Genomic DNA, 18,157 nt, shown 5'->3' on the forward strand with positions numbered 1-18,157 from the left:
TTTCAAACACTGGACAATCCCTTTCGCCAGACTTAATTGTGCCTCCGCTGCCTGGAGTTGCCCTGATCTCAGAGTCGGACCGTTTGTAAAGCTAGCTACGACTTCTGTCCACAAAGGGACGATTTACAATAATGGGCAAAGCAGTCACTGTGTCGAGATTACAATCTGGAGATAACCACCTCCTAAAGAGTACAGCAAGATAAGAATATATCTCGCCTTCAAATTAGCGTTCACTGAATGAAGATAACTAGCCTTATCAATCAGATAAAAATATGAGTAATGGGTCTGTTTACTTTCCTCCCGTTGGTTTCCTTCCCCGCTATCACACTTACTTTACGGATACCTGAGCTGTTTGTCCTCACTGAGTGATGCAAATCCCTTGAATATTAAATTCACGCGATGTGTTTTGACAGCCAGAGGCTGCTGATGGGAGATTTAATAGCATTGGCCATTACACTGCAGGATTAGACAATTAATTGAAAGACTCTGCTTCAGCTGAAAGCGGACATTTTATGAGGCACACCTCTGCATCAGCTGGTTAATGCAAATCAGCCAATCATGTGGCAGCAGCTCTGTTAATTATTTTTACAGATTGAAGGTCAAGAGGTTTGGATGTTGTTCCGACTGGGGACAAATGTGATCCCAGTGACATTGACTGCGGAAATGATTGTTGGTGCCAGACGGTGCAGTTTGAATGTCTCCAAAACTGCTGAAATCCAGAGATTTTCACGCACCGCATTCTTAGTTTACAGAGAACGAAGCAATAAATATACCATCCAGTGGGCGGCAGTTCTGAGGGCAACAACGCCTGGTTAATGAGAGGGTCCAGAGGAGAAGTGGAAGGCTGGTTCAATCTGACCGGAACTCAAATAACTAGCGTTACAACAGTGGCGTGAAGAAGAGCAACGCTGATCACGGAACACGCCGATCATTGACGTGGACGGGATACATAGCAGAAGATTAGTGGCCACATTTGTAGGTACAGGGGTTACCCAATAAGGTGGCCACTGAATGTCGACTTCGATATTTAAAAAAAAACAGCCAGTGAGATTTATTCAGGAATTTTCATTTTAAATATCACTGCCCGATTGATTCCTGGGATGGTAGGACTTACATATGATGAAAGATTGGATCGACTGGGCTTATACTCGTTGGAATTTAGAAGACTGACGGGGAATCTTATTGAAACGTATAAAATCCTAAAGGGATTGGACAGGCTAGATGCAGGAAGATTGTTCCCGATGTTGGGGAAGTCCAGAACGGGGGGTCACAGTTTGAGGATAAAGGGGAAGCCTTTTAGGACAGAGATTAAGAAGAACTTCTTCATACAGAGAGTGGTGAATCTGTGGAATTCTCTGCCACAGGAAACAGTTGAGGCCATTTCATTGGCTATATTTAAGAGGGAGTTAGATATGGCCCTTGTGGCTAAAGGGGTCAGGGGGTATGGAGGGAAGGCTGGTACAGGGTTCTGAGTTGGATGATCAGCCATGATCATACTGAATGGCGGTGCAGGCTCGAAGGGCCGAATGGCCTACTCCTGCATCTATTTTCTATGCTTCTGTGTTTCTACACTTTGATTAAAACAGAAACATATACAGAAAACACACACACACACACACACTCTCTCTCTCACGTGTAAAACAGCATAATTTCAAAGACAATGTTAGAAACACAGTAGAAACACTGGAAATACCGTTGTAACAAGTGTACGTATTGAAACACCATCGCGCTCCCACCCAGGACAGTCTCTGTCCTTAACTCGCGCTGAGCTTCCGATTCTGTCTCCAGTGAATCCGAGCACCTGAATTTTTTGGGGGGTCTAAGCAGACCCATTGCACGCTGAGCACAGTGCAGTTGATAACCGGCTCATAAACCTGAAGTCTGGCTTAATCAGCACGCAACTCCACACCCTGCTCCCCGGCGCTTAATGGCTTTGCGATGTTTATTGTTCAGTGTGTCCCGCTTCCTACCTTTCAGATCGGCTCCTGGTTCTGTTACCACCCCGGTCAATGTGACACTGCGCTACGGGCTTTGCAGGCAAGTAAACATACTCCGGCTAAAGATCAGCTCCCGGTGACAATCATTAACTAAACACACAGCTTGATCGGCGGATCTCTGCGTGTGCTGTCCTTGGTGAGCCACACGGGACGTGCTGTACAAACAGAAAAGTTGGAACAGGTTACCGCTGCTAATTCGGTGCCGCTGTCAACGGGAATGTTGTCATTAACCCTGGGAGCTGCACTTCAGAACAATCACCGTCATCTTCGGCACGTTGCCCCATCAGGCCGCCCGATTGGTCACATGTGCATTACACTTGTCAGAATGGACAACGTTGTTCTGCCCAGTGATTGGCAGAAAATCTGCCTGGTGATTGGCTGTTGACTATTCGGCGATTGCCAGAGAGTTTGCTCAATGACTCTTTGATTAACTCATTGTGGTGCACAGACGTGTCGGTTTTGTCTCTGTCCTGACAGAGATACTTCCTTGTGAATGACAGGGAGTCCGCACAGCGATTGACAGGCAAACACGAGGAAATCTGCAGATGCTGGAAATTCAAACAACACACACACAAAAATGCTGGCAGCGCAGCGGGCCAGGCGGCGTCTATAGGAAGAGGTACAGTCAAGGTTTCCTGCCGAGACCCTTCGTCAGGACTAACTGAAGGAAGAGTTAGTAAGAGATTTGAAAGGGGGAGGGGGAGATCCAAAATGATAGGAGAAGACAGGAGGGGGACGGATGGAGCCAAGAGCTGGATAGTTGATTGGCAAAAGGATATAAGATTGCGGGGGGGGGGGCTATCATAGGACGGGAGGCCTAGGGAGAAAGAAAGGGGGAGGGGAGCCCAGAGGATGGACAGCAGGCAAGGAATTATAGTGAGAGGGACAGAGGGAGAAAAAAGAGAGAGAGAATAAAAGGGGAAAAAAATAATAAATAATAAATAAATGAATACGGGATGTTCATGCCATCAGTTTGGAGGCTACCCAGACGGAATATAAGGGGTTGCTTCCCCCACCCTGAGTGTGGCTGCATCTTGACAATAGAGGAGGCCGTGGACAGAGATATCAGAAAGGGAATGGGACATGGAATTAAAATGTGTACTTGTCCGCAGAGAAAGCAGGATCTCCCAGTGGCCACACATTTTAAATCCACGTCCCATTCCCATTCTGACATGCTGCGAAGCTCTGCACTGGTGAATACTGGAGCAAAGCATTCATTACCGACCTCCACTACCGCCCCCGACTCCAGGCACATGTTCCTTTCCTCTTGTATCCTTCATCGTTTCGACGCTCTCATCCTCCTGTTCTCCTCCTCGCCAATGCACACCCCTAACACTTATGTCCACTGTTTGGCTCCTTCTTGACGACCTCGTAACTCTCCAGAATCCTCTCTGATGATCTCGGCTTCTTAAGCCTTAAGCATGCTTCTTTCTTCCTCCGGAATGGATATTCCTCATCTCGTCACAGCCGTGACCCCTTCGAGTTAGCATACTTTCCCTAACTCACTGGGACAGACCTACCCAGAACGCCAAGCAAGGGCGCCCGAAACAACCTTCACATTTCTGTTGGGCATTTCCCTGAACACATCCGTTCCCAGTTCACATCCCCAGGTTCATGCCTCAGAGCGTCATGATGGGGACTCCCGCAAATTAAACACGTCCAATTATATTCTGCTCATATCCTTGTCCATGGCTCTGTAAAAGTTCAGGGAGTTGTCGTCAGTATCACCAAAATACTCGCTAAGCCTCGTATATCTTAGTTGAGTTTATTCTCTTCAAGCATCGGCTTTCTAAATTATTTCTAAACTTTTCTAAATTAAACAATACTACGTCACTGTTTGCATTCTTTTAGCGCTCCCTCTCTTGTTTATTTATTTATTGTTTGTTTCAGTGCTTTTGGACATATTGCACTGTACACACATTTCACGACATTTACTGGAGACAGTAAACGTGATGCTGGTTCCGATTCTGATGATGGAAATGAGGAGCCAGTGATGATCCATAATATGCACCGCCATTTACTGAGACCTTATTCGGAGCCGGAAAACCCGATGCACATTCGGTATCGGGAATATTTGTCACAGAGGTTATTATAGAGATTTTTAACCTTCAATGTCAAAAAGCGGGAGTTACTTCAATACTTTTCGTGCTGCCCTTGTCAATCATGCCCGCACACTGGGCTGCTGAGTTCATTGTGACTGAAGAAGTATGGACAAAGTTGGAATAAGGTGATGGAATCCGTGTGGTCTACAATGACACTGGGCAAATAACGCAGACTGTGCAGGCCCGCTGTAATGTTCATATAATGTGGGATTGGTTTCAGGATAAATCGTGAGATAACTCAGAGCTAACGTTGACTTTGAGAGATATGGAGCGAGATATCGTACAATTAATATCAAACAAAATGAATGTGAAGGCTAGAATAGAAGTAGATACGAGAAAATCTGCAGATGCTGTAAATTCAAGCAACATACATAAAATGCCGGTGGAACACAGCATGTTGTGTGTGTTAATATAAGTAGGTGATAGGTCATGACTGGCATTTCAATCCGGAGTGCGGGGAACAGCTTTAAAAACTTTCTGATTGTCTACGTTACTAGACGGTGTTATGGACTGAGCTTTAACTATTCCCCGCGGTGCCGAGAGAACCCAGAAGTAGAAACGGCGCCTTGTTTGTTAACTGACTGTAACTAACTCGAGTTATTGTGCAACCTCTGTGTTTCTCTCACCGGGGTATAGATTAATGTATAAAAGGGCAGCGAGGTCAGAACACAGGCGAGTGGCTCTCAGTGCTAGCAGTGCGGTACATTTTGTACAACACCCGAACATGGCTCTACCAACAATCCGGCATGTGAGCATTGTACTTTACCCTATTCTCGCAGCTTTCGGTGTTCCGGGTAAGTCGACACATCCTCTGTCTGAAATGTCAGGGACGGACTTCTGTTAACAGTCATTTCACTGGGTGTTGATTACCGGCGAAACCGACCCAACGCCGAGACACGGCAGACTACCGCTGCTGAACGGTTCGTCTCCGCTCCACACGCTGATGCAGGGTCAAGTTCACTGTCACCCCGACCCCCCATCCCGCCCCCAAAGTTCATCATAGACGATGCTGCTGAAATTCAGGGAGATCAATCCTTTGGATTTCCGATCAAACCTTTCATTATCTGTCTTACCCGCACCAGTTGGGAATTATAGTAAACATAGCTAGCACAAGAATGGGGTGTCCAGCAAGGGATTTGAATTAATTTCTCCCTGTCGCACCTTTAAGATGATAATGAATGTGATCAAAAATGGCGGATACATTCAAGTGAGAACTTATTTATTGATAGACGTTTCGGAAACTATTCAAGTTTAAGCTAGATTGCGTACAAGCGACACAAGACGAGTCAGTGAAGTCTGATTCTGTTCACCGGGCCCTGCGCTCTTTCACTGACTAAACGGAGGGAACGAGGGCATCGGTTTCACCCTGGGGCTGATGACCGATAGCGGGCACGGCCCCACTGACTCCGGGCCTGTACTGGCTCAATAATAGAGTTCCGTTGAGTGGATTCTGTCGACTGCACATCAGCGGAACCTCATACAGCCACTGTGTTCAGCTCTGTCACGGCTCTCATTCACTACGGCTGGTGTCTAAATGGGGCTTCGAGGGTAAGAGCAATTGAAATGACGATCCCACGGGTAGGGAATGTAGGGCACAAGGGAGGTATGGGAGAAGATGGTGATCTCCCCTATTTTTCTGGGTTGTGATGGCGAATTAGCAGTAGTGCTGCCCCCTCTCGGTTACATCGCCAAGGTGACATCGAGAGCACGTCACCAGCAACTTAAACAGGAGCAGTGCTGCCCCCTCTCGGTTACATCGCCAAGGTGACATCGAGAGCACGTCACCAGCAACTTAACCAGGAGCAGTGCTGCCCCCTCTCGGTTACATCGCCAAGGTGACATCGAGAGCACGTCACCAGCAACTTAACCAGGAGCAGTGCTGCCCCCTCTCGGTTACATCGCCAAGGTGACATCGAGAGCACGTCACCAGCAACTTAACCAGGAGCAGTGCTGCCCCCTCTCGGTTACTTCACCAAGGTGAAATCGAGAGCACGTCACCAGCAACTTAACCAGGAGCAGTGCTGCCCCCTCTCGGTTACATCGCCAAGATGACATCGAGAGCACGTCACCAGCAACTTAACCAGGAGCAGTGCTGCCCCCTCTCGGTTACATCGCCAAGGTGAAATGGAGAGCACGTCACCAGCAACTTAACCAGGAGCAAATGCGCAGTTCGGCTGCAAACCGTTTTAGTTCACTGAATGAGGAGTTTTGATTCTCTCTTGGAACATATTTCCCCGGTAATTTTGCCCATCACTGTCGGAAAAGTATTTTCACATTGAATTCCGAGAACGCTTCTCCTCGCCCTGTTTGTAACTCACAATTTGTGACTCTTTTCCCAGCGAACCTATTGACAACGGTGGTCCTCTTCCGAGGGAATTGCGGCCTTTCCAAATGTATATCGCTCTACATGGCTTTCATGGCAATGGCAGATCTCCTGGTGATGATCCTCTGTGTAATTGCGTATCATATCGTCATGTACCAGTTTCCAAAATCCTTCCTGTCCTATACATCCGTCTGTAAGGTCGTCCTGTACTTCAATTCGACCTGCCTGCAAACCTCGGTCTGGTACACTGTCCTGTTTACAGCCGATCGGTTTGTAGCGATCTGTTGTCAGAAGCTTAAAACGAAATATTGCACGGTGAGGACAGCTGTTGCCGGCATTATAGCCGTTCCGCTCCTGATGCATTTACAGAACGTCCCGTATCTATTTCAGTATAAACCTGTGCGTGTAGTTAACGGTATTCAATGGGGCTGTCAGCCGAGCTCGTGGTTCATTACGTCTCTTGTGGGCGTCGCATTCTCCTTTCTACAGAGTATTTTAACGGTTATATTACCTTTTGTTCTGATAACCCTGTTTAACTGTCTGACGGTAAGGCGCATTTTATTAGCCAGTAAAGTACGCCGCGGACTGCGTGGTCACAGCAGTCAAACACAGAAGGATCCAGAGATGGAAGGCCGCCGGAAATCCATCATTTTACTCTTTAGTGTATCCGGCAGTTTCATTCTGTTGTGGCTGACGGTCACTGTGATCTTTCAGATCACCCGACTCACAGCAACCGTGCATTACGAAGGTGATTACACCGACTCTGCCTATGTCGCCACTGAAGCCGGCTACATGATCATGTATCTGAGTTCCTGCACGAACGCCTGCATTTATACAGCGACCCAGGCTAAGTTTAGAGATGAAATGCGGCTGGTGTTAAAATACCCTTGGACTTTATTTTTAATATTGGTTAAAAAAACACAGGTAAAGCAAAGCACATATTCCTAAAGGTCGAATGTTCATTAACTACTAATTCTCCGCATCGGGAATCTGTTATTGGGTCGCGATGTACATCTGGGTTTTATGTGTTTGAGTATAATACGTCTCGCTATTAAATTGACATGAAATGATATAACACTCCATTTCCGTGTAGAAGCGTCCTTGATAGCCGTGACGTCATCAACAATCCTGGTATCCGATCGCTCAGTTGATTTCATTCACTCGTTGCGTTTGACAGCTCCGTTGACACTCAGGGCTCATTTGGCCGCTGGGTAACTCGGGTAAAGGTGGAGCCATCGGAATGTCTTTTACACTGGCAGTGGAGATTCGCTGCGGTCAGCGCTGTGACAGAGCTACCTTCTTGTAGATTGCAGTGCGGAATCAATATTGCATAGATTCTGCCCCAGCTCTACTATAGCGACCTATGCCAATTCCCAGAGCCATAATCCAGCCCGTATCCCTCTCTACCTTTGTTAACCAAGGTTTATCCAGGCACGTTTCCATTGTTTTATTATCACCTGCATCCAGCACGTCTACTGCATACATAACCACGCCGCACTGGGCGAGAAAAAGAGAATGTCTTCAGATCTGCGTATAGATGTGCCACTGCTGACATAGGAGAAGACAAATTTGTTGGCTATCTGTACAATATACACCTCCTCATAATTGTATAAATTTTACAAGGACCATTCATTTTATTTGCTATTTCAGACAATCAAACTTCTCCTTTTGGTTTATCCCCTTCCTCACAGTCCAGGAAACAATCTACCATAGCTCAGTTCTTACAACATCCTTCCCATGGCGTGCAATCAGAATTGCACCCATTGCTCTCAGTCTGTTATCACCAGTGCTCCGTATCGCTGTCAGACCGAGTCCGAATTCTTCCACTCAAATCCTCGGTGAACAATGCAAGAATAACAAAATCCACTTTCGCTGTACTGTCCTCCTGCATTCAGAAAGGTATGGCCTAGCATTGAAAGGTTACAACTAAAACGACCCTCCAAAGGTCTATATGGTCTCCCAGATTTTTATTTCACAATGTGGATAAGTCTCATTTTGTTTCACATCCTCTTTTACAAACAATAAAGGATCCAGCGTCAAATCTACAGCTCGCCGCTTATTGCCGGCGTCCGGGAGGAGAGACACGCTCGCACACTGCCATTCGCATCCATTTACCACGCTAATTGTGTGACTAGTTTGCCAATTCATCTCCGCGTCCCTGTATCTGTCATGGGTGCCTTGTTAGAAACATTACTGAAGGCCATCCAAACTCTATCTACCTTCCTGCTTCGTTAAATCGTCGAGATTGTTCCTTTAAAAGCACAATCATATTTGTGACACTTGACGCCGCCGGCACAAGACCACACGGCTACGGTGTAGGGATCCGCATAGGCTCTGCGTATGGGTCGCGGCGACGCCGTACCTACGGCGTCGATTTGACGCAGAAGTATAAATAAGCCTTGTCTCCTTATTCGCTTCGTTGAACTGCCTTCCGAGCTGTATATACATATATTCTGTTAACCGGAATTTTCTGCCATGCCATTCCCATACCGATATAAAGAGAGCTGATCTCAATATTCAGGAAATGAAGTGATAAGGGGAGCGATGTGGAATCAGTGATGAAGGGAGAAAAATATATTTAAGGAGGCACAGACGGTAAACGACGTTTGGGGGATAAATTGAAGACGGGTGTTTGCATAACTAATGACACAACTAAATCGAGATGGCTGGGTTTATAATTTTATGCACTTGTATCCAAATCACTGCAAGGTCCCGTCCAAATCAGTCCCATGATCCCAGAGTTCAGCGCTCTTTCAGTCATGCCCGCACGGCCCTCCCTCCACCGCGGACGTCCATCCTTCAGCTACCCGAGGTGAAATTTCCGCAGTCCCATCCGTCGGCTCAGTAGCCTGTCCATTCCTTCCACTTTTGAGCATTCTCTCAGTGGAAAACTGGGCGAGATACGCATCCCGTCAACAACTCATCCACACGAATGCTCCAAGCCGTATGGTAATGGACACGTAACTGAAAGTGTTCCAGGAGAACGAAACGGGGCAAATAGAGCAAAGCCTCCTGGGTAATAACTGGGGAATAGCGATCACACTGTGAAAATTCGCGGCAATCCGGGTGGGCATATGAAATACAACAAGAAGCTATTCCTTAATGAGACATTATCACGACTAATATATTCCCACGAAGAAGTATTTCCTTTTTCCGCATCTAATCTCATTGATTTATATAAAAAAATGAATAATATGAAGTATTTCAAAGACTGAGCCTCCGCAGAACTTCAGGTGAAAAGCTGCAAGCGTTCACTCCATTTCCTGAAGGGTATTCTCCCCGTCACATTTCCAAATTATCCTGTTTCTTAACGCCACACCTGGGAAAAAATCCCTCTGTCCTTTCTTTTGTATCCTGTCGTCAGTGTGGAAGTTTGAGTGGAGCTCCTCAGCTCCGGCCTCCTGCATCCATTCCACACCCTCACACTCCTCATTTGGAGCTTCATTCCATAGAAACATAGAAACATAGAAAATAGGTGCAGGAGTAGGCCATTCGGCCCTTCGAGCCTGCACCGCCATTTATTATGATCATGGCTGATCATCCAACTCAGAACCCAGCCTTCCCTCCATACCCCCTGACCCCTGTAGCAACAAGGGCCATATCTAACTTCCTTTTAAACATAGCTAATGAACTGGCCTCAACAGTTTGCTGTGGCACAGAATTCCACAGATTCACCACTCTCTGTGTGAAGAAGTTTTTCCTAACCTCGGTCCTAAAAGGCTTCCCCTCTATCCTCAAACTGTGACCCCTCGTTCTAGACCTCCCCAACATCGGGAACAATCTTCCTGCATCTAGCCTGTCCAATCCCTTTAGGATCTTATACGTTTCAATCAGATCCCCCCTCAATCTTCTAAATTCCAACGAGTACAAGCCCAGTTCATCCAGTCTTTCTTCATATGAAAGACCTGCCATCCCAGGAATCAATCTGGTGAACCTTCTTTGTACTCCCTCTATGGCAAAGATGTCTTTCCTCAGATTAGGGGACCAAAACTGCACACAATACTCCAGGTGTGGTCTCACCAAGGCCTTGTACAACTGCAGTAGTACCTCCCTGCTCCTGTACTCGAATCCTCTCGCTATAAATGCCAGCATACCGTTCTCCTTTTTCACCGCCTGCTGTACCTGCATGCCCACTTTCAATGACTGGTGTATAATGACACCCAGGTCTCGTTGCACCTCCCCTTTTCCTAATCGGCCACCATTCAGATAATAATCTGTTTTCCTATTTTTGCCACCAAAGTGGATAACTTCACATTTATCCACATTAAATTGCATCTGCCATGAGTTTGCCCACTCACCCAACCTATCCAAGTCACCCTGCATCCTCTTAGCATCCTCCTCACTGCTAACACTGCCACCCAGCTTCGTGTCATCCGCAAACTTGGAGATGCTGCATTTAATTCCCTCATCCAAGTCATTAATATATATTGTAAACAACTGGGGTCCCAGCACTGAGCCTTGCGGTACCCCACTAGTCACCGCCTGCCATTCTGAAAAGGTCCCGTTTATTCCCACTCTTTGCTTCCTGTCTGCTAACCAATTCTCCACCCACACCAATACCTTACCCCCAATACCGTGTGCTTTAAGTTTGCACACTAATCTCCTATGTGGGACCTTGTCAAAAGCCTTTTGAAAATCCAAATATACCACATCCACTGGTTCTCCCCTATCCACTCTACTAGTTACATCCTCAAAAAATTCTATGAGATTCGTCAGACATGATTTTCCTTTCACAAATCCATGCTGACTTTGTCCGATCATTTCACCGCTTTCCAAATGTGCTGTTATCACATCCTTGATAACTGACTCCAGCAGTTTCCCCACCACCGACGTTAGGCTAACCGGCCTATAATTCCCCGGTTTCTCTCTCCCTCCTTTTTTAAAAAGTGGGGTTACATTAGCCACTCTCCAATCCTCAGGAACTAGTCCAGAATCTAACGAGTTTTGAAAAATTATCACTAATGCATCCACTATTTCTTGGGCCACTTCCTTAAGCACTCTGGGATGCAGACCATCTGGCCCTGGGGATTTATCTGCCTTCAATCCCTTCAATTTACCTAACACCACTTCCCTACTAACATGTATTTCGCTCAGTTCCTCCATCTCACTGGACCCTCTGTCCCTTACTATTTCTGGAAGATTATTTATGTCCTCCTTAGTGAAGACAGAACCAAAGTAATTATTCAATTGGTCTGCCATGTCCTTGCTCCCCATAATCAATTCACCTGTTTCTGTTTGCAGGGGACCTACATTTGTCTTCATCAGTCTTTTCCTTTTTACATATCTATAAAAGCTTTTACAGTCCGTTTTTATGTTCTCTGCCAGTTTTCTCTCATAATCTTTTTTCCCCTTCCTAATTAAGCCCTTTGTCCTCCTCTGCTGAACTCTGAATTTCTCCCAGTCCTCAGGTGAGCCACTTTCTCTGGCTAATTTGTATGCTACTTCTTTGGAATTGATACTATCCCTAATTTCTCTTGTCAGCCACGGGTGCACTACCTTCCTTGATTTATTCTTTTGCCAAACTGGGATGAACAATTGTTGTAGTTCATCCATGCAACCTTTAAATGCCTGCCATTGCATATCCACCGTCAATCCTTGAAGTGTCATTTGCCAGTCTATCTTAGCTAATTCATGTCTCATACCTTCAAAGTTACCCCTCTTTAAGTTCAGAACCTTTGTTTCTGAATTAACTACGTCACTCTCCATGTTAATGAAGAATTCCACCATATTATGGTCACTCTTACCCAAGGGGCCTCTCACGACAAGATCGCTAATTAACCCTTCCTCATTGCTCAAAACCCAGTCCAGAATAGCCTGCTCTCTAGTCGGTTCCTCGACATGTTGGTTCAAAAAACCATCCCGCATACATTCCAAGAAATCCTCTTCCTCAGCACCTTTACCAATTTGGTTCACCCAGTCTACATGTAGATTGAAGTCACCCATTATAACTGCTGTTCCTTTATTGCACACATTTCTAATTTCCTGTTTAATACCATCTCCGACCTCACTACTACTGTTAGGTGGCCTGTACACAACTCCCACCAGCGTCTTCTGCCCCTTAGTGTTACGCAGCTCTACCCATATCGATTCCACATCTTCCCGGCTTATGTCCTTCCTTTCTATTGCGTTAATCTCTTTTTTAACCAGCAACGCCACCCCACCTCCCCTTCCTTCGTGTCTATCCCTCCTGAATATTGAATATCCCTGAACGTTGAGCTCCCATCCCTGGTCACCCTGGAGCCATGTCTCTGTGATCCCAACTATATCATAATCATTAATAACAATCTGCACTTTCAATTCATCCACCTTATTACGAATGCTCCTTGCATTGACACATAAAGCCTTCAGGCACTCTTTTACAACTCTCTTAGCCCTTTTTAATGCTTGCCCTGGATTTGTCGGCCTGCCACTTTTACTTTTCCCCTTTGTACTTTTTGCTTCTACGCTCACTTTACACCCCTCTGTCTCTCTGCACTGGTTCCCATCCCTCTGTTGTGAACTAACCTCCTCACACCTAGCCGCTTTAATTTGATTCCCACCCCCCAACCATTCTAGTTTAAAGTCACCTCAGTAGCCCCCGCTAATCTCCCTGCCAGGATATTGGTCCCCCGAGGATTTAAGTGTAACCCGTCCTTTTTGTACAGGTCACACCTGCGCCAAAAGAGGTCCCAATGATCCAAAAACTTGAATCCCTGCCCCCTGCTCCAATCCCTCAGCCACGCATTTATCCTCCACCTCATCGCATTCCTACTCTCACTGTCGCGTGGCACAGGCAGTAATCCCGAGATTACTACCTTTGCGGTCCTTTTTCTCAACTCCCTTCCTAGCTCCCTATATTCTTCTTTCAGGACCTCATCCCTTTTCCTACCTATGTCATTGGTACCTATATGTACCAGGACCTCTGGCTCTTCACCCTCCCACTTCAGGATATCTTGGACACGATCAGAAATATCCCGGACCCTGGCACCAGGGAGGCAAACTACCATCCGAGTCTCTGGACTGCGTCCACAGAATCGCCTATCTGACCCCCTTACTATCGAGTCCCCTATCACAACTGCCCTCCTCTTCCTTGCCCTACCCTTCTGAGCTACAGGGCCAGACTCTGTGCCGGAGGCAGGGCCACTGTCGCTTCCCCCGGGTAAGCTGTCCCCCCCAACAGTACTCAAACAGGAGTACCTGTTGTTAAGGGGCACAGCCGCCGGGGTACTCCCCATCACCTTCCTTTTCCCCTTCCCCCTCCTAACCGTGACCCACTTGTCTGCCTCCCGTGGCCCCGGCGTGACCACCTGCCTTCCACTCCTCTCTATCACCTCCTCACTCTCCCTGACCAGACGAAGGTCATCGAGCTGCAGCTCCAGTTCCGTAACGCGGTCCCTTAGGAGCTGCATCTCGATGCACTTGGCGCAGATGTAGACGTCCGGGAGGCTTGGAGACTCCAGGGCCTCCCACATCCGACACCGAGAACAGCAAACTGCCCTCACAGTCATAATGCCCCTCTCCTCAAATAGCAACAGAAAATGAATGTCAAACCTTCCTCGCCTCACCCGCTTCCGCCTAAGCCCGGTGAGCCGAAGCCCTTAAGTCTTCACTCTGCTCCCGGCTCACTCCGCCGCCCGCAAACTACGCTGCCCGCTCTATGAGGCTCTGTTCCTTTTAAATCTGCCGCGCTGCACTGCCCTACGTCACACGCCTGCGCAGTCCCGCCTCTCAGAAAGCCGTTGGAGAAAAAAAAATAACGAAAATTTCAAAAATCTCTTTTTCGGCACTCCCACTCAGACTCTCAGACTCCTTCTTCGAATCAAATCCGAAGCAGGATGTCTGCCCTTTTAAATCTGCCGCGCTGCACTGCCCGACGTCATACGCCTGCGCAGTCCCGCCTCTCAGAAAGCCGTTGGAGAAAAAAAAATAACGAAAATTTCAAAAATCTCTTTTTCGGCACTCCCACTCAGACTCTCAGACTCCTTCTTCGAATCAAATCCGAAGCAGGATGTCTGCCCTTTTAAATCTGCCGCGCTGCACTGCCCGACGTCACACGCCTGCGCAGTCCCGCCTCTCAGAAAGCCGTTGGAGAAAAAAAAATAACGAAAATTTCAAAAATCTCTTTTTCGGCACTCCCACTCAGACTCTCAGACTCCTTCTTCGAATCAAATCCGAAGCAGGATGTCTGCCCTTTTAAATCTGCCGCGCTGCACTGCCCGACGTCACACGCCTGCGCAGTCCCGCCTCTCAGAAAGCGTTCTCACAGTTCCCATGTCTCCGCTGTACTTTTCCAATGTTGGAAGATTCTCCACACAGGTTTCTCTGAAGTTCCGTCCATCTGCCAACGGAGAGAAATTCCTTTCTGCATCTCAGTTATTTCCTCTGCATGTTCTCCCGACACCTCTCCCGAATTCAGCACGGTGAGATCCGCCTGGTCTTCGTCCTCTTCAATTTCTATTAATCAGCAAGATTCTACCAACCTTAACAACTCTTTTTTTTGATTTTCTCTGCCACTCCACGTCTTTCAGCATTTTGAAGGGAACATTTTTTACGTGATTTTCTGAAGTCTTCGGCCCTCGCCACCATTATGTCCTGGTCCTGGATGAGACACATCCACTGTGATCCAGGGACACAGAGCTGAGCAAAACAGCGGGCTGAGCGCTGGCGAAATTCTTGGCAGTCTCTGGAGTAGGTCTCTCTGCTGTGGGCCGAAGGGCCGGTAATGTCCTGTCAATATCTATGTTCTGTTTCAATCTTTTTATTAAGTTTCAAAATTAAACATAACAATAATAGTAACGATACACAGAGATCGGAATTACAATAACAACAGTTAGCATGTACAAGCACAAATTCCAAGTAGCAAATATAGTTTAGCCTCCCAACCTCATAGTAATTCACCATGAAAAAGATATTTTATAAACAGTGAAAAAGAAAACCCCCTAAACTAAAAAGAAACTAAACTAAACAAAAACACAAACAAAGCTTGGGCTGTCATATTACATCGGCTAAACATATTTGTTGTTAACTCCGCTCCCCTATACATGAACAAAAGAATTACTACAAAGGATTCAGAAAAGGTCAACTTACATCATATGAAAACATTGAATAAATGGCCTCCAAGTTTCTTCAAATTTAACCGAGGGATCCATAGTACCGCTCCTATTTTTTTTCCAAGTTTGGGCATGCTATCGTTTGGGAAAACCATTGAAATGTAGTGGGGGAATTAGAATCTTCCCATTTACATAAAATAGATCTTCTGGCTATTAATGTAACAAATGCAATTAGACTGACATGGATAAACGACTAGAGTCTATCACTGGTAGTTCAAAAATTGCAGTAGTAGGATGAGGTTGTAAATCAATTCGTAGAACTACTGAAATAATATCAAACATATTTTTTCCAATATTTTTCTAAAAGAGGACAAGACCAGAACATATGTGTCAAGAAGGCTACCTCAGAATGACATCTATCACAAACAGGATTTATATGGCAATAAAAACGAGCTGACTTACCCTTGGACATATGAGCCCAGAGAACCACCTTGAACTGTATCAAGGCGTGTCTGGCTCACATTGAGGAAGTATTGACTAATGTTCTATGTTCACACAGTTTTCTCACTCCATCCAGAGACAACAGTAATGGAGAGGTACAGCTGTTAATTTTGTGTACTTCATTGAATGTTTAAAGACACGTCGCCTGTGTTTTGGACAAACGACAGGCGGATCAGTAACCGCTCCTGCTTATCGCCGACCTTTCTGTTCCTGCCACTTTAATTCCCTATTCCTTGTAGGTTCTGATCTTTGTGTGTCTGACCACATACTCTGATATACAGGTGAAACACCCTGGTTTCCTTGGCTGCGTGAGTCTAAGGAAAACACTCTCAATTCCCGCCAAACTGGTGAGACTGAGATGGCTCGATCCCACCCCAAACCCCGGGTTGTGTGGGTGCTGTGTAATTTACTATCCTGTGACAAATAACAGACTTTACACTGCATACGATTAAAGGAATTATGCTTATGAATCTTAACTTAACTGAAAGGTTAGTGAAGAATAACAAAAATAAACTGCCCAATTCCAATCAAACAGTCACACGTGCACACGTTGGAACTCATCTGGAACTTCTCTGTCGCTCAGGCGCTGGGTCCTCGGTCAACGTAAAAGCTCACACCACCTTCCGAACGTCGCTCACAATCCATCTCGAACAAACGGGTCTCCCGCCGGATCCTGTGCTTCGACCGGTTCTCCACAGCGTCTTCTCTCCCCATCTCCCGCCGGACAAAACCCAAGCCCAACCTGAGTGTCCCTCACCAGAGAAACATCCCCTTAATTCAACCATCCTAATTGGATAGCACACATTTCTCCTCATCTCTTATGTTCAACCATCAGCCAAACCAGCTGAAAACAAGCTGCTTTTACAGAACTGCCAATATGAAATACATACAGAACAACAGTAAAAGTAATAACAGAGCATTACACTCTCCCCACACCAAAATAGTCATGTCATCATGATTGGAAATAATTTGTCATCTCATATTAATAACACCGCTTTCAATGGAATTTCGTGATGTCAGCAACTCCAATCCATTTGTAAAAGGTCGTGACATATCTCACTAGGGGGATAGTCGGAGCATTCTGTACCCTGGTCCTACATAGGCAAGCTGATTCTTTGAGACCTCCTTACCCTATCAACTATTTCTTCAGTTTCAGTCACTCCTTGGGATACCTCTGGTGTAGATGACGAGGGTTCTCCCGGTCTATCAGTCGTGGCTTCCTGCAACCTTCCCTCAACTCGGCTTCATTCCCAGTTACTCTGGAGCCTAGACCCGTTTCCTGGTCCAGCTGCAAGCCTGCCTGAGCACTGCTAATTCCCCACACAACCGCCACCCCAACCCCCCGCCCAGGTCACCTGCCTCAGTGAGAGAAAGGCTGAAAACCCGTTCATTAATTTTGGGGAGTTGGTGAAAGGCAGCATATACCACAACCCCTTTACCTCATCCTCCGAGTCCTTCAGTCTCTCCACGTTGCGGCAAGGTCCTCTTACTAGGTGTAGGATCCAGGCCAGGCTCTGGGGTAACACGCACCTCTTGCCCCAGAGGTAGAAGGTGGTTCTGGTGCAGAATCCTGACAGGTCCATTCCCATCCTCTGGTATCACTCATAAAACTAGTACGTTTGGCATTTGACTCTCCATTACATAGGCCGTAGCCTCCCAGCGGTCAGCCAACTTATACTTCCCTGTTAGAGCCAACTTCATTATGAGGACTCGGTTTCCAGGCATGCACTGGGAGAACCTAACTTTTTGATCATCTTCTCCATGTGCCTTGCGTGTTACACGTTTGGGCGATCATGGCTTTCCACGTCACAGCATCAATGATATCTCGCACATTTAGATCTGATCTTTCACAGTGCCCATATATCTTCTTCCTTGCCTTCCTCTTCCGCGTTTCCCAGGCATACGGCCTTGTAATGTAAGACATTCTATTTCTCCCTTTCTGTAGACATGGCCCAGGAATTTAAGTTTCCTCTCATTTAATGTTCTCATTAAAGATCTTTCTGTATGGTCACATTGGAGTACTGTCTCATTAGTTACCATATCCCTACATGATATTTTCAGCGTTCTTCTAAGAAACCACATTTCTGTTGTTTCTAAGTTACTTTGGAGTTCTGGTGTTATAGTCCATGTTTCGGAAGCATACAGCAAGATTGATCAGATGCAACATTTTAGTAGCCTAAGCCTTGTTGTCAGAGAAATGTGTCT

At 46.4% G+C, this 18,157-nt stretch overlaps 2 protein-coding genes across 5 annotated transcripts in view; one reads left to right on the plus strand and one right to left on the minus strand.

Annotated features, from left to right (window-relative positions):
* Positions 1-2,131, minus strand: part of LOC134342030 (uncharacterized) — a 96,256-nt gene extending 94,125 nt beyond the window's left edge. The window contains exon 1 of one of the 4 annotated variants that reach the window (XM_063039969.1): positions 1,971-2,131. Coding sequence is in view for 3 of the 4 variants with exons in the window: in XM_063039967.1 (XP_062896037.1) it covers positions 1,694-1,833 (140 nt within the window). In the remaining variant the exon portion in view is untranslated. Of the gene's footprint in view, positions 1-1,693; positions 1,904-1,970 lie in introns of those variants that run through there. The other 3 variants (XM_063039967.1, XM_063039966.1, XM_063039965.1) reach the window with 3 other exon arrangements.
* Positions 2,132-4,823: 2,692 nt separating this feature from the next.
* On the plus strand, positions 4,824-16,559 carry LOC134342033 (probable G-protein coupled receptor 139). Its single transcript, XM_063039971.1, has 3 exons — positions 4,824-4,893; positions 6,439-7,346; positions 16,536-16,559. Exons 1-3 carry the CDS (start codon positions 4,824-4,826, stop codon positions 16,557-16,559), a joined length of 1,002 nt encoding a protein of 333 aa, XP_062896041.1.
* The last annotated feature ends 1,598 nt before the right edge of the window (positions 16,560-18,157 follow it).

Source organism: Mobula hypostoma, unplaced genomic scaffold (genome assembly GCF_963921235.1).
Source record: "Mobula hypostoma unplaced genomic scaffold, sMobHyp1.1 scaffold_79, whole genome shotgun sequence".
In the NCBI taxonomy this organism is placed as follows: Eukaryota; Metazoa; Chordata; class Chondrichthyes; order Myliobatiformes; family Myliobatidae; genus Mobula; species Mobula hypostoma.